The following is a 14,814-nucleotide window of genomic DNA, read 5'->3' on the forward strand; positions in this document are numbered from 1 at the left end:
ACTTATAAAGGACCAAAAGCTCCCTGATGCTGCCTCAGCTTTGCAGCAAAATAATGTCGGAGTTTTATGAACCAGGCTGGAGTTGTTGTCATCATTCCACGACCGCTGGCTGGTTGGGAGGAACGACCACCGGCTTCTTCTTCTCACTCACTCGGGATGCAAACGTGTAAAGTGCTGTCTCATGTTGGTAGTATTGCTGCTCTATTCAAGTTTTACACAACTTTCCTTTAATCCTGGAAAGTGATCCCACACTCAGTGAAGCTAAGATAGAAGCAGCCACCATGTTTTTGTTTTTCCCGCTGGTCCGTCCCCGAAAGCGTCTGGGCGGCACACACAACTTTAGTGTTGCTGCCGAGCTTGCAGCTGGTTTTCGGCATGCATTTATAATTGTTAATGAACGTTTACAGATCAACATCAACTGGGCACGTGTCACACAGCGGCGCATCAACTACATGGTGAATCTGTACAGCACTAGACTCACAAGTCATAGATGTACAGCAAAGACCAGAATGTGGATCTGGTAGCTGTATTATAATTATCTTTGTTAGTAATAACTAGACTGTTACCTAACCCTAACCCTAACCTGCTGACTTGGCTGTGACTAGAACAGGGGTCAGGTCGTTAGATCATGAGTTTTTCCCCCTTGAAGTAAACAAAAATACACATCTGTATTTAAGCCGTAGACAAGTTTATTTAGCCGTCTTTCGTTTAATTTATCGTAATGGTTTGGCGTAATTAACACATTTTTCTTAATTTACTGTGCCAAAGGTTGATTTAATCAGTTTTATCTTTGTATAGTATAGGGCTATATAAACATCTTACCTCCTCCATCAGCTGATCCTGTTCTAAGGTGGCACAGAGGCAGACCAGGTACATCTGCTTGAAGGCTCCTTTCCCCTGGAAGGCAGAAGACTCGGAGCAGGTCTTGGCCAGAAGTGCAGCCTTCTCCATCTGCTTCTCCTTCATCAGCTGCTTCACTCTCATCTGCAACAGGACGGGTCCCTCCTGCAGCAGGAACTCTTCCACTGAAACAAGTCGCAACCGCTTCTGTTTAGAGAGCTTCAGTTGTTCACTGAATCTGTTACAGAAAAAGTCTCTGCATCAACTGAAGATCAAATCTGGAAGCATTTTCCAGAGATCTTGTTAAAGTAAACCGTAGGGAACGCCATCTTTGTTCATAAACACGGGATCTCCTGCAGGTCCTTCAAGTCTTGTGTGGTAGAGTTTCAGTGTAAACACACGTTGAGAGGAAAGCCTTTAAATACCATAACAATTCATTTCTGTTGCACATTTAAAAAGAGCAGGGGAGCGGACCAAAGCTCTTCCCACACAACACAAAAAACAGGCTCATAAATACAGACCAAACCACCAGTAAGGCAGATTAAACACAGCAAAGCACTAAATAAAACAGTACAACAATAGAAGTCACAATCTAAAAGCAAAATCGTAGAATCATGACGGGAAGGCACCGATGGAGTGACCGACAGTGCGTTCCTGTAAGCTACAGAAACAAAGGCTCGCTCCTCGCTCGCCTTGTAGTTCATAGTGGGGGTGCCAAGTAGCAGGTCAGCTGACCGTAGTGAGCGAGCGAGCGAGCACGCACACACACACGCACGCACGCACACACGCACACAGGGAGGGAGGAGATGGGACAAATATGATGGTGCCAGACCAATCAATGCTTTATAAAAGCAGGACCAGGTTAAAAGCCAACAGGGTTTGGGGGTCGACTGCATCAAAAGCTGCAGAGAGAGCCGTAGAACATGGGACTCTGATTAGGATGCAACCAAAATGTCAAACAGCACAAATCGGTGGTAGGGCTGAATGATTTTGAAAAATAATCTAAATGCCATTTTTTCTTCAATATTGCGATTTAGTTCACGATTATTTTCTCAAAATTTTCAACTAACGGAACCAACAATCATTTATGTCACTTGTACCGAATATAAACAAGTTTATGTATCTACATATTTATCTACATGTCATAACAAGTTTATCTGTCTACATAAACACTCACAAGTAAAGACAACATCTTGTATTTGAAGGTGCGATGCTTGGCAGCCAGGAGCACATCCCTTGAAGGAGCATAGGTATTAGCATCAACTGTGAAAATGTATTAGCAGGAAAGAAGGGTGTCCCGTTTATTGAAGTCTTTTGAGTTTGGCGTCTTGTCCAAGCAGAGCTTCCGTAGTTCAGTACCGTCCATAGCTGCTAGCCAAAACTCAGTGGAGTTAAAGGCTCTTACGGGTTTCTAGCTTTACTAAAATATCTGTAATTATTCGATTAATGGCAGTTTTTACTTTTTATTAGACTCCAAGTGTAATCATTTGGCTCGTTCCTAATTCGTTATTTGTAAGAATGTAATCGGTGATATTAGCATCCCTATGGGTTTTTCCATGTATATTAGCATTGCGCTAACCACTCGCTGCCAGTCACATCGTAGCCTTTACTATTAGAAAATCTCCTTTTGTCACATCCCAATTGAATTGCATATGTAATTAATCGTTGAGCCCTAACCAGTGGCGTGGTTCTGTCGGAACGCAGACTGCAACACATCATACAATGCATCTGTCTCCATGTGGGTCGCAACCTGTGAATGAACAGCTCTCTCCGGGACCTTTGACAGGACTGGAACTTTCAAAATTGGGCTCAAGTTTTCAAAGTCTGAGTGATCCAGACCGGGCTTCCCCAGAATCAGCGGTACATCTGTTTTAGCCGTAGAAATAACACCAGTGACAACAGAAAATGAGTTAAGCCTGGCGGCTTCAGCCGTCAGGGGGGGGTGTCGCACGCTCCGTCCCGCAGCGCTCCTCCGTGAGAGCGGGGGTGGGGGGGAGTTGCACACATCCCACTGCTGTTTCTCACCAGTATCCGCTGACGGAGGGCTCTAGTTTCGTTGCGCCGTTCGTGTCAGCGGACACAATAGGGACAGAGAGGGGGCGGGGCATGACCCTTAGCTTGGCGGGTGGCCAAGCAAAGCACTGGGGGGAAACCCTGATATATCAAAAAAGAAACTTCTGTCGAGCAGATCTAACTGCTCTCCAATACCGAGCAACCCTAACCCAATGACAGAGGTTGTGGTGGGCGAGATATACCCAGACCAACCAGAAACACCACCTGAGCTGCACACACATACCAGTGAAGGGTTGGGATGGAGGTAGAGCCCGGAGGTGTTACCTTGTTCTGTCTGAAGCTCCTGGTTGGACAAGAGGCCTTGCAGCACCGTGTTGGACCATGCTCCATTGTTCCGACCCAGAGCCATCAGCAGCGACAGCTGGTTGATTCCATTCTCCTGAAGTTTGTCATGAGCAAACTACACACGACAGAGAAAAGTTTATAGTGCAGAAGCTACCTGAAACCAGAGTCTGTTAATCAGAGTCCAAAACGTGGAACAGCAACAGTCAGATGCAGAATCAGACCAGATTCTACTGGGGAGGCTCTTGTAATTGATCTCAGAGGTTATTGTAGCGTTCTCATGAGTGCTGATGCTCTCATGAGTCGGTTGTGAATAACGCTTAGGAAGACCTGGAGCTGCAGGGAAACGCAGCCTTATCTCAGGCCTACTTCCATAAATAATAAATAAAATGAGGACAAAATGCTTTAGAGCTGAAATCATCTCCTTTTGTATTTTTACTCCAGCATCCTTAAATCTGGTTTATGTTCAACTATAAACTCAACTCCAAAACAACTCATCTATATAAATATGACGGCCTTGGGAAACATCTATTTAGGCTGAAAGGAGGTAAACTAGGCAGGCGTGCTCCGTGACAGAACAGAAAAACAACCTGCACCAAACCAAGGTACGCCTGAGAAGGTTCACCACAGTGATGTGCCTGAACGAGTTCATTCAACCATTGTTCATGAACTTGGTGGTTTTTTGTGAACTTAACCTGACCTTGCCTGTATTTTGTCTGATTAACATTAAACCAGGTGATCACGTGTTTTTGCTCCTGATCCAATATAGTATTTTGATTTGGTGTATCTGCCGATCCAGTACTTTACAGGAAAGGCAGTGTCTCCTCTGCTTAGGCTCGGGCGTGGCGCTGCACCACGTCTGAAATACAAGCGCCACAGCTACAAAATTAAACACCCCCGCCCTCACAGAAGAAGCACATAAGCGAAACATCGCGTGTGCCATTACCCCTTCCTCGCTCTCACAGCAGCTAAACGGTCCATGAATGTTAGAGAACAGCCCTGACATCAGAGGGAACCTTCAATCGGCAGGATGTGGAGTCTTACTTCCTGATATTTGGACATCTCTCCTCTGACTGGCTAACAGCAACACAACTTTGCAACTGATTCAGCAAAGAAGTGGTCAAAGCCAAACAACAGCACTGTAACATGCAACAGCAAATCTCCGAGGACTCGGCCTAACCCTAACCCTACCTATATTATATAAAGGTGCTCATTTTATGTTTTTGCTTATCTCTTATTTTTTGCACCAGGTACTGCAGCTTTTTCCTTCATTTCTCACACATATGGCACCAAACCCTTCTGATTCTGATTCCATTTACTCGCCAATGGTTAGCTTCTACCAGCCAAGACGTTCTCTGCGGTTTCCTGGAAACTAAAACAACAGCCCTCCCCGTTGTGAGACAAGACGGATGAGTCCATGAACGTTCAGGGACAGCGTGACGTAGATCTGTCAGGTCTTTCTAATCCTAGCGCTTCACCGCCTATTTTCTATCAGAAGCTAATGCAGGAGATAGGTGTAGGAGACTATCTTCATGTTCTGCCTGGAAGAAAAACCCAGTGACTGATGATGAGAATTAACATTTGAACAGTTTCATCAGTGTTACACACCTTTAAAAAAACAAGTCTTCATATATTCCACAGATTTACATAAACTCTGAAAACCTCAGTTTAGGTTCTGTGAAAAAAACCACTAAACAGTTTTATCTTCACCTGCACAGATAACTTGACTTGCATCCATAAATCATCAGGGATGTCCTTCACTGAGAGCAAAAGCTCCAGAAAGCTCCTGTTGGAAGAATAATAAAAGTTGTCCATTATTATGAACCCGGTTTGGCCGCTAGCCAAGACTTCACTGATGTGATTTCACTGGGAATCTGAGACACAAGTGCTGCTTTAAATGCAAACACTGCTGCAATGTGAGTTTTACTTACAGAGAAAGTCTTTCAACCACCAGAGGAACATTTTCACACTGCAGATTAAGGTATGGAGAAGCTTTGGCGTAACTTAGCAGGCCAACAACATACACCTGTACCAGCAGCAGCGGCTCTTCCTCCTGCTTCCATCGTCCTGCAAACTCCAACAGCGTCTGAGGACAGAGAACAAACACGCCACAGGTTCATCACAGACTGTTGTTTATTCTCAGTGGCTTTCAGGGTGATTAAAATACATGCAGCATAAACAAAAACACCCGTTTCCCTCATAGAATAATAATGGTAGATAAGAAACCTGAAGAACCCCTGTCTGCAAATAGATGTCCTGAATATTTTCCTCTTTTAAGTGAACAAAATACTTCGTCATTTTAAAGGCAAACTTGCCAGTTTAGCTGACCCCTAGTGTCCATTTAGTAGAACCAAAAGCTTCATGTCCTCGCTGTGCATTTGCCTTTTTAACACCTTAACCTACGGCCTAAAATCAATATCATGATATATTGATGATTTTACCTCGATAACAATAAATGGACGATAACTATAGGTATGTGCAGAAACAAAAGTTGTCCACTAGATGGGGCTGTCCCATGTATCTTGTTCATTTTTTCGTGACTCAACAGGGTTTTTCCAGGCTCAAATTGAGGCTGAAGTGGTACCATCCCGACCGTGTGCCAGCACATGTATACTCTGTGTATTCAACTGCCTCCCTTTTTAAAAGGCAAAATATCATAAAAGGCTCAATAATATGCATTAGATTGGTGTTTAGTTCCCTTTTTCCCGTCCGATATTTATAGTTAAAATATTTTTATATATTTGACCTACATTTCTGTAACATTTTAGGTTTGTATTAATAACACTCATCTTTAGGGATGGGAATCGAAAACCGGTTCTTGTTGAGAACCGCTTCCCACTATCTCAATTGCTTGGAATCGCTTGCCTTTTTTACAAACGATTTCCTTTTCAATTCCAGTCGGAACGAATGACGCAACGTTGCGCAGCTTGCATAAGCTACGTAACGTCCGTGACGTAATTTAACAGCAGCAAACATGGCGCCTAAGCGGCACAAACGCTCTAAAGTTAGGGTACATTTTACAAGAAAGGATGACAATAGAGCAACTTGCAAAGTTGATATGTTGTTAAAAAGAGGAAATACCTCAAACATGCAAAAGCATATCTTTCAGCGAATGTCGCGTTTTTGATCCATTCCGAACTAGCAAATTTCAACCCAGCAACAGCGGTAACATTTCGCCCTCTTCTGGTAATCTTGCAGGTAACTAATCAACTAACACTGCCTTTCAGGTTAGCGCCTTTTTTGCCTCATAATAAATATCAGTGTGCAATGCATTTAGACGACCAGGACGAGCGAGACAAACAGTCTGGTTGGCTCAGATGCTGGTTGTCCTACCGCTAGCTTCTACTTTCACAGAGGCAGGGAGAAGTAAAATGACACATAGACGAATGTCACCGAGCAGTGACAAAGTTTGTGGTAAGAGGCTTGCACCCATTTGCCACAGTAGATGCTCCTGATTTTAGTTAAGTTCATTTGTTTAAGCGTAGGCTAAACCTGGAATAGTCAAAGTTGCGTGTTATCCTCTAAACAGGTGTTTCCATTATCAATAATGTTTGAGAGAGATGAAAAAGACTCTCAACCCCAAGTACAAAGCCCCAAGCAGAGACAGTTTACCTCGAGGTTTCACTGGCGTGAAGATGGACAGCTGCCTGCTGCGCGGCTGCCGGCTTGTGGAGCTCTCGGGAGACCTCTGTGTTCCACCCGGTTTTACCCAGCAGTCAGCCCGGCGTATCTCTGACTCAGAAGCTCCGGTGTTGAGCACATTATTTATTGTGGCAGAAGCTGGTGTGGTCCACCACAGATGAGCTTTATTCTGCGAGACGCCCTGCCTAAATCTAGTGTGTTAAGCTCCTCTACGTCTTTTGAGGAACGGCTGGTCTCTTTTTATCCAGTATCACTTGCAGAGTTGACCAGTCTGTTTAAAGGGGCTAAAGCTAGTGGGTCACCAGAAGTTATTTTACCCCCGCGTTTGCTTAAGGAAGTTTTTTAAACAGTTGCACCACTGATTTTGCATATAATCAATAACAGTTTGGCTTCTGGTTTTGTACCAACGGATTTAAAAAAAACAGTTATTCACCCACTTTCAAAAAAACCTGGGTTGGATGCTTCCTTACCAGTGAATTATAGGCCAATCTCCAAGTTCCCTTTTTGGGTAAGATGCTGGAAAAATGTGCCTACACTTAACTCATGGACTTCTTTAAGGACTTTGATATTTTAGAGACCCTCCAATCAGGTTTTAAAATGTTGCATAGTACTGAGACTGCCCTTATCGAGGTCTTTAATGACATTCTTTTAGCAACAGACGCTGGCAGTCCAGTGCTGCTGGTCCTATTGGATCTTACAGCAGCTTTCGATACCGTAGACCACGAAGTGTTGCTCCATCGCCTTGAACATTGTGTGGGAAGTTCTGGGCAAGCCCTAAACTGGTTTAGATCATATTTACGTGCAAGATGGTTTGTGTGAGGATGGGTGGCTTCTCATCGGGCTTCTCACATCTGCCACTGGGGATACCGCAGGGTTCAATACTGGGGCACTTGCTGTTTTCAATTTATATTCTCCCATTGGGTGACATTTTACGAAAGTTTGGAATTGGATTCAAACAGAGATGCGCCGAGCTGCGGGGAGGGGAGAACCGGGTGGAAAACAGAGGTCTCCCGAGAGCTCCACAAGCCGATAGTCGGAACCCAGCTCCACCAACATGTTATATTTATATTGCCCTTGCCCTGCCCCCAACATGCCTCCATCTAAATAGGATAGATTATCCAGAGTTATCGCTGTAGTTATGCTGCTATAGGCTTAGACTGCTGGAGGATACACTGACCACTTTTCACACTCTACTGCTTTATTCTACTATCTGCTCTTTAACTGTATTATTTCCTGCTATTTCAGCTGTTAACGTTATTTTCTCTCTTAAGTGTTTTTCTCCCCAGAAGAAGCTACAACGATGTTCTGCTGAGCTGTGGTGGCCTCATGGAGGGGGCCATCGTCTAGCACACTGCTGCTAACCACTTAAACATTCTCCCTCTCCTGATAATAACTTTTTGCTTTCCTTGACGTTGGATGTGCTACTACTAGTTTACCCGTTTAATTATAGATCCACTAGGATAAATACAATAAAGTTTATCTTTCACCAAATAGAATATTTACTAAGAAATCACAATGTAACCATAGATACATTGCTTGTCTTTGTGTGTGTGTGTGTGTGTGTGTGTGTGTGTGTGTGTGTGTGTGTGTGTGTGTGTGTGTGTGTGTGTGTGTGTGTGTGTGTGTGTGTGTGTGTGTGTGTGTGTGTGTGTGTGTGTGTGTGTGTGTGTTCTCGATCCCCAGTGAGTCGTGGAGGATGGCTGCTTATACCGAGCTGGGATCCTCTGGAGGTTTCTTCCTGTTAAAAGGGAGTTTTCCTCTCCACTGTCGCTGCCCTTTTACTACCTACGTCATCAAATGTTGCGTGCGTAGCCTGGCAACGAGAGTGAAGGCTTCCTCATTCACACTCGATACTAAAACAGCGTTTTAAACCGTTTGTTTTGAAGTTCTGAGCACATAAAAATGTCGGATTGTTGCGTGTATGGATGCCAGAATCGCTTCTCTTCAAGCAGTGGACGGAAACTTTACAGAATTCCGAAGGGAGCAAATCCATTTCAACACAATCGGAGGCGTCTGTGGCTGCAGGCCATCAAAAGGGTTGATGAAAACTGGACTGAAAACACAATCCGAAATGCTCGAGTTTGTAGCGCCCATTTTATATCAGGTAAGGTAATTATGTACTAAGGTTACATATAAATTGATACGCTTTATTTCATGCTTCAAATTAACATTTCATTCTAATTCATCTGTTTTTTCCCACTGCATGTTAGTATAAACTGTATTTCTCTAAAATTAACACGATTGTACTCTGAGCACGCTAAAAAAAGAAACCTATGCTATACTCACCCTGCCATGCAGGTACAGTTGGCTGTGAAGACGTAGTTCTCTGGTTTGTTTACTATGACCCAAGCCTCGTACGTAGCAGTCCTTGTCTTTGGCTAGGAAGGACTTGTGCCTTCAAGACGCAAAACTCAAGAGTCTATGTCGTGATATTTTACTTTCTGTACGTGGCCACAGACAACATAGTTGTATGCATCTAACGATTTGTATGCGCCTAACTTCTCACGTGTGTACTTACTGGGCCTCACCACTAAAAACGTATATATCGGGCCACTGGACATCCGGCCACGCACCTACATCTTCCACCCATTCCGTAATGCCACAGGGATCCGGGAGTCTGTTGCCATTCGTTAAAGTGAGTTTAATAATATAACATTCAAGATTAGCCGGTGATAACCCCGCAGCGTAGCTTGATAAAGCCTGACACAACGCCATTCTCTGTTGCCAAGCTGCGCGAGCATTCTCGCTGACGTCATATCGTTTAAAAGGGTCTATAGTCACTGACACTAGTCAGTGACTTGATGCAATTTGCTGGGTTCCTTATATAGGAAACATTATTTCTGATTGGCTTAATGAACTGACCTGAATTGAAATGTTTATTATGTGAAGTGCCTTGAGACGACTCTTGTTGTGATTTGGCGCGTTATAAATAAAGTTGAATTGAATTATATTTCAACCCATTTTCTAAAGTGCAGCATTATGTTAACTGCACTGGGTTTTACCCTATTACATTTAAATTTCATGGTTAAACAGTACATGTTAAAATCTAAGCTCAGCTCGGCAGTGACCTAAAATACATAAATATAATTTTACTTACCAAAAAAAAATGAAGTGGAGACTCCTTGGACGCTCTATTAGTGCAATTAATGCCACAGCAAGTCATTTTGTCCAACAATTGCACAAATAATATCCAAACAAGAATACACAAATGGCACAACTAATGGTCTAAGTTGAGAGACTGAAAATCGCAGAAGTTTTCAGACTGAGGCCTTTCCACGGAGCTAGCTCTGTGGTCACGTGGGTCTGATCAGTGTTGCCAACTGTTTTTGACTGAAGGTAGCTGAAGTTCCCCCCAAAAGTCACTAGATGTCGCCAGATGACGTCACGTGCTTATTTACATATTGATGACGTCATCACGCCACATTAGTGTTCGTTTTCCCTATGGCATCTAATATATATATATATATATATATATATATATATATATATATATATATATATATATATAATAGGACTAAAAGGGAGGAAAATAAATACTATGTTATATGTTAAAGTTATTAATTAGTATGATTAAAATGGCCCAAATTGCTTTGATATGTACAATAAATTCCAAAACTACCAATAAAGTGGCATTAAAACAGATATGGTGTGGTGATCCAAACAGTTCTGTTGTAGGATATAACTCAGACCTCCTGCTCTCCTCATTCTCACAGACATTTTCCTAAAAAGCTGTTTTTTTACACCTCATAGTTTCTCAACTTCTCTGTTGTGTATTCTCTCCATCGTGATAATAACGGCGCTCCGAGCAAAAGGGAGCGGGTGTCTCATAGTATAACCATCCCTGTGTCACTGAAGGAAATTCAGATGAGCCGCAGAGCTGCGTGTGTAAACGGGACGGTAGTTGAAACTCCCGATGACTTTATTTGCCAAATGCAGGAAAAACCAAAGTGTCTGACGGCTGCAGAACCAGAGATGGCAGGTTGACGCCCGCGCCGTCTCTAGTAGAAGCGTGAGCCTGCAGCAATATGAAAGCAGCAGACGTAAATCGGCGCTCTCCAGCTCTGCAGCTTCAGCGAATCAGACCGGCCGAAAACGGTTTATGATTGGTCAGTCCTCGTGCACATGCGCAGATTATCGTTCTCTTTCCTTACTCCCGGAAGAACGGTTCAGAGTGCTAACGGTTTCTTTGTTGCTAATCTGTAGGGAATATCTACATGAAAGTTCTACAGAAAGTAGCAACGGGTCCTGAGAAATGTCGCTAAGTTTGTCGCTAGGCGCTTTTTGGAAAAAAAGTCGTTGAGGGGGGTCAAAAAGTCGTTAGGAACAGTGACAAAGTCGCCGAGTTGGCAACACTGGGTCTGATGCTCATTAATTATACAGAATTTTAGGCTTTTAATACACTTAAACAGAAGAGTGAGAAAATAATTCACCCCCCTCAGAGTTGTCATGAGTGTAAACTAGATCATTTAAACTAAAAACATGTTCTGGTACCAGGCTGTAAACATGTTTATTTCTGCTGTGAAATTGGTATTTTTAACATGGGAGTCAATGTATGGAGCTAGGATTGGGACAATATTCAGCGTAACTTGTACCAAGTTTTGTAACTTCGAACATGTTTCATCACATGTAACTTTGGATTCGTAACTTGTAACTTTAGTTTTCTAACTTGTAATTCTCAATTCCTACTTGGATTTCTTGTTTTGTAACAGGAACGTTGTATTTTGTACATGTATTTTTTATTTTGCAAAATCAAACTTTTATTTTGTACATTTACTCATTTTGTAACATCAAACATTCATTCAGAAACTTGAAACTTTCGTTTTGTAACTAGCAGACTTCCAAATTGAAAAAAAAAAAATCAAGGTACAAGTTTGAAATCAAAACTCTCAAAACACACATTTCATTCTACAGGTACAAACCTCAAATCTACAGTGTTACACATCTTTTTGTCTCGATTCTAGCGTCAGTGGGAGGAACTTGGGTGGAAACAATAGCTGCGTTTTCATGTGCCTAATTTCCTCAATCCGATTGAAATCTTGGTTGATCGGAATTTCCGAATCTCTGTTCACATGGACACGAACTGAAATGATCCGATCGTGCCGTGCGTACATACGCACCAAGCATTTAATCCGATTAAATAGGTTGAGCATGCGCAGAGTTGCCTTTCACGAAAGAAAAATTGTAAACAAACGCCATGAAACGAAAAGAAAAATGTAAAAACAGAAATAACTATTCTTCCTGCTTTCCTGATCCATTTATTCAATTTAATATTTTTATTTAGCTCATAGAAGTGACGTTTTCTTCAGTGAATAACTGCAGATATATGCTTTGCTGCATTTTATTGTTGATTAAAATAAGGGAGGGTTATGTCTGCCTCTTGATCAGCTGGTCCGCAGGTCTGAATTGACAGCTGTTGCGCTGCGGCACAGAGCGGGGGTGGGGGGTGGGGGGGGTTAGCCTCATGTTTTATTACTGAGCTCTGTTGTGGCTTATTATTAATAACATGTGACGATCAGCTGAAACTGTTGAGAAAAATCTGTTCAAACAAAATAACAGAAGATGTTCAGAAAGTTTAGAAGCCCGTGTTCATCATTAACGAACCGCATCTCAGGTCATCTGCGTTTACGTGCTTTTAACGAACACGGACTTTACTGTCGTCCAGAGTGTTTAACCGAGGACGTTTTCCTACCCAACATCAGCCTCCAATCAGGTCTGTAAAACCCAGATTATCCTGTGTTCTTTACAAGCGTGTCTCCATCACCTGCTGCAGAAGCTGCTGTGTTCAAAGCTGACAGAAACGGGGATCCGTGCGCTGCAACCCCCACGATAAACCTGCGTATTTCCAGTAAAGATTTGAACATCTTTGTCGAATGATTTGTGCAATAATCAGATTTTTATTTTACTTCCACAAAATGCAAGTTCTGAATTAAATATTACTGAAACGGGACGGCTTGTTGTCGGATTTAAAAGCCGCCGCTTGTTAATTACACCGTCATTTTTGAAGTCAGGCAGTCCAAATGACAGCGGAGAGGCCCGCTGGCTGTTGCACACATGCGCAGTGGGCATTGTTTTACCCCAACAATCCGAATGACTGTGCACATGCACGTCAATCGGAATGAAGAACGGAATAAACCACCTCTCTCAATCGGATTGAAATTTCAATCCGATCGGGCCGAATCGGATCAGAATATTCTGATTGACATGTTTACATGCAGAATTTTCAATCTGAATGGGCATTCAATCCGATTAAATATGCGCATGTAAACGTGGCTAATGAGAGCACGAGTCTTAGCTACCAACCACGTTTCTCAAATTCCTGTCCAATCATTGGGAGAGGAGGGCAGGGTTCTGTCAGAGCTGTAGAAAGAGAGAGCTGCGACACTCTTTGAACTCGGCGACTCGCGGTCACGTGGTTCATGGAGCTCTCAGTTCCAAACATCCCACAGCGCCGTAAGTCAGTTTGAACGGCGTATGGTGGGACAAATCACAAAAATTTAATATAAACACATTTCCCCTGGAGATTTGTGGTAATTATTGAATAATATTATATATTATATTATATATTATGTCCTAACTCCTTCACAAAGTAGCCAATTTATATTTTTCCGAGCATTTGTAGGAAGACAAACACCCGTGACTGTTCTACATTACAGGAACACGACAGTCCGAACACACTGTAGAACACATTTAGACCACATACATTACTATAATATACTATAGCAGTAAATCTGATGTAGTAATGCAACACACTGCTCTAATATAAGCATATTTAATAACTAAGTACTACAAGAAGCCCTAAACTCGAGTTGTAATATCCATTTTAAAGTGTTTATTGAAAGCTAGAATTCTGCTCCAGCTCACCTTGAAGAAAACATGCAGCTGTTTATGCTTTGAATGATGATCTACTATGTTCAGTAAATACATTTTACAATCATTACCTTATATTTTTATGTGAAAATAGTACATGCATCTATAACCCAGTTTATCTGGCTTCTATAGCAACTAATTACAAATAAATTTTCAATAAAACTGTATGGTCAAACACAGTAGATAAAAAGTGTTAATCGTGAAAAAATGAATCCCAAACTTGTACAACGTGTATAATAGCATTTTTAATAAAGCATGTTACCAACATTATGTTTAGTCATCACATGCACAAATAAGCTGAATCAATAAATTTGAGCAATGTACTCAAGACCTAATGAAACTCTTTTGAATAACTTTATTTTGATTATTATTAAAATAAAATGTGTCCGTGGGTTAAAATTTGAAATGACTAATTTTAGGGTTGGATATAATTTTAAAATGTAATTTTACATCTCTATATTTTTGGTTCTGTTCAATATTTCTATATGTACAAAAATAGTATTTTAATAATCCCTTTCTAGGTTGAATATCTTACATGGTTGGCTGAGCTGCATACAGCAATCGGTCTGAGGGAGGAATCAGAATTACGGCTTCCCCAAAGATGCAGAGAGAAGAAGAAAATGGTTGGCTCGAGTCAGCAGGAGCAACTTCACCATGACCAGAGATCACAATAACAAAAAGCTGTGTGCAGTGAGTTTAACGTGCATGTTTTCTATCAAGGCTCTACATGTTCTGCTCTCAGCTGCACAAGGCTGCCATTAAACTGTTAAATGTGGCAGGAAATAAACTAATACACCACTCTACAGGCACATGTAGAGGAGGGACAGTTTACTAAGACTAGGCAAGGCAAGGTGAGACTCAGGGCTGATGCTGTGTTTGTTCATCGTCCTGAACCAAGGAGGAGGAAGGACCCCGCAGTGAGAAGTACAGCAGAACCACTGCATGTTGATCCACTGACCAGTGACCACACATGCTGTACTCCAGTAAACTGTGGTACAAATCTTTTGAAATATTAGACATTTGAATTTATTTTATTTAAAAATTATTCTTTATTCTAAAAGTGCCATTATAAATTCAGAGAATGAGGAAAGCAGCAGTGAGGCAAATGAG

The 14,814-nt window shown here is 42.1% G+C and overlaps 1 protein-coding gene across 1 annotated transcript in view; it reads right to left on the reverse strand.

Annotated features, from left to right (window-relative positions):
• znf292b (zinc finger protein 292b) overlaps positions 1 to 14,814 on the reverse strand; it is a 42,000-nt gene that overhangs the window by 21,217 nt on the left and 5,969 nt on the right. Inside the window, exons 2-5 of the mRNA XM_015975472.3 lie at positions 5,127 to 5,281; positions 4,906 to 4,981; positions 3,178 to 3,313; positions 823 to 1,025 (exon numbers count right to left, since the gene is read on the reverse strand). Of these exons, the coding sequence (XP_015830958.1) occupies positions 823 to 1,025; positions 3,178 to 3,313; positions 4,906 to 4,981; positions 5,127 to 5,281 (570 nt within the window). The remainder of the gene's footprint in view (positions 1 to 822; positions 1,026 to 3,177; positions 3,314 to 4,905; positions 4,982 to 5,126; positions 5,282 to 14,814) is intronic.

Source organism: Nothobranchius furzeri, chromosome 3 (assembly GCF_043380555.1).
Source record: "Nothobranchius furzeri strain GRZ-AD chromosome 3, NfurGRZ-RIMD1, whole genome shotgun sequence".
In the NCBI taxonomy this organism is placed as follows: domain Eukaryota; kingdom Metazoa; phylum Chordata; class Actinopteri; order Cyprinodontiformes; family Nothobranchiidae; genus Nothobranchius; species Nothobranchius furzeri.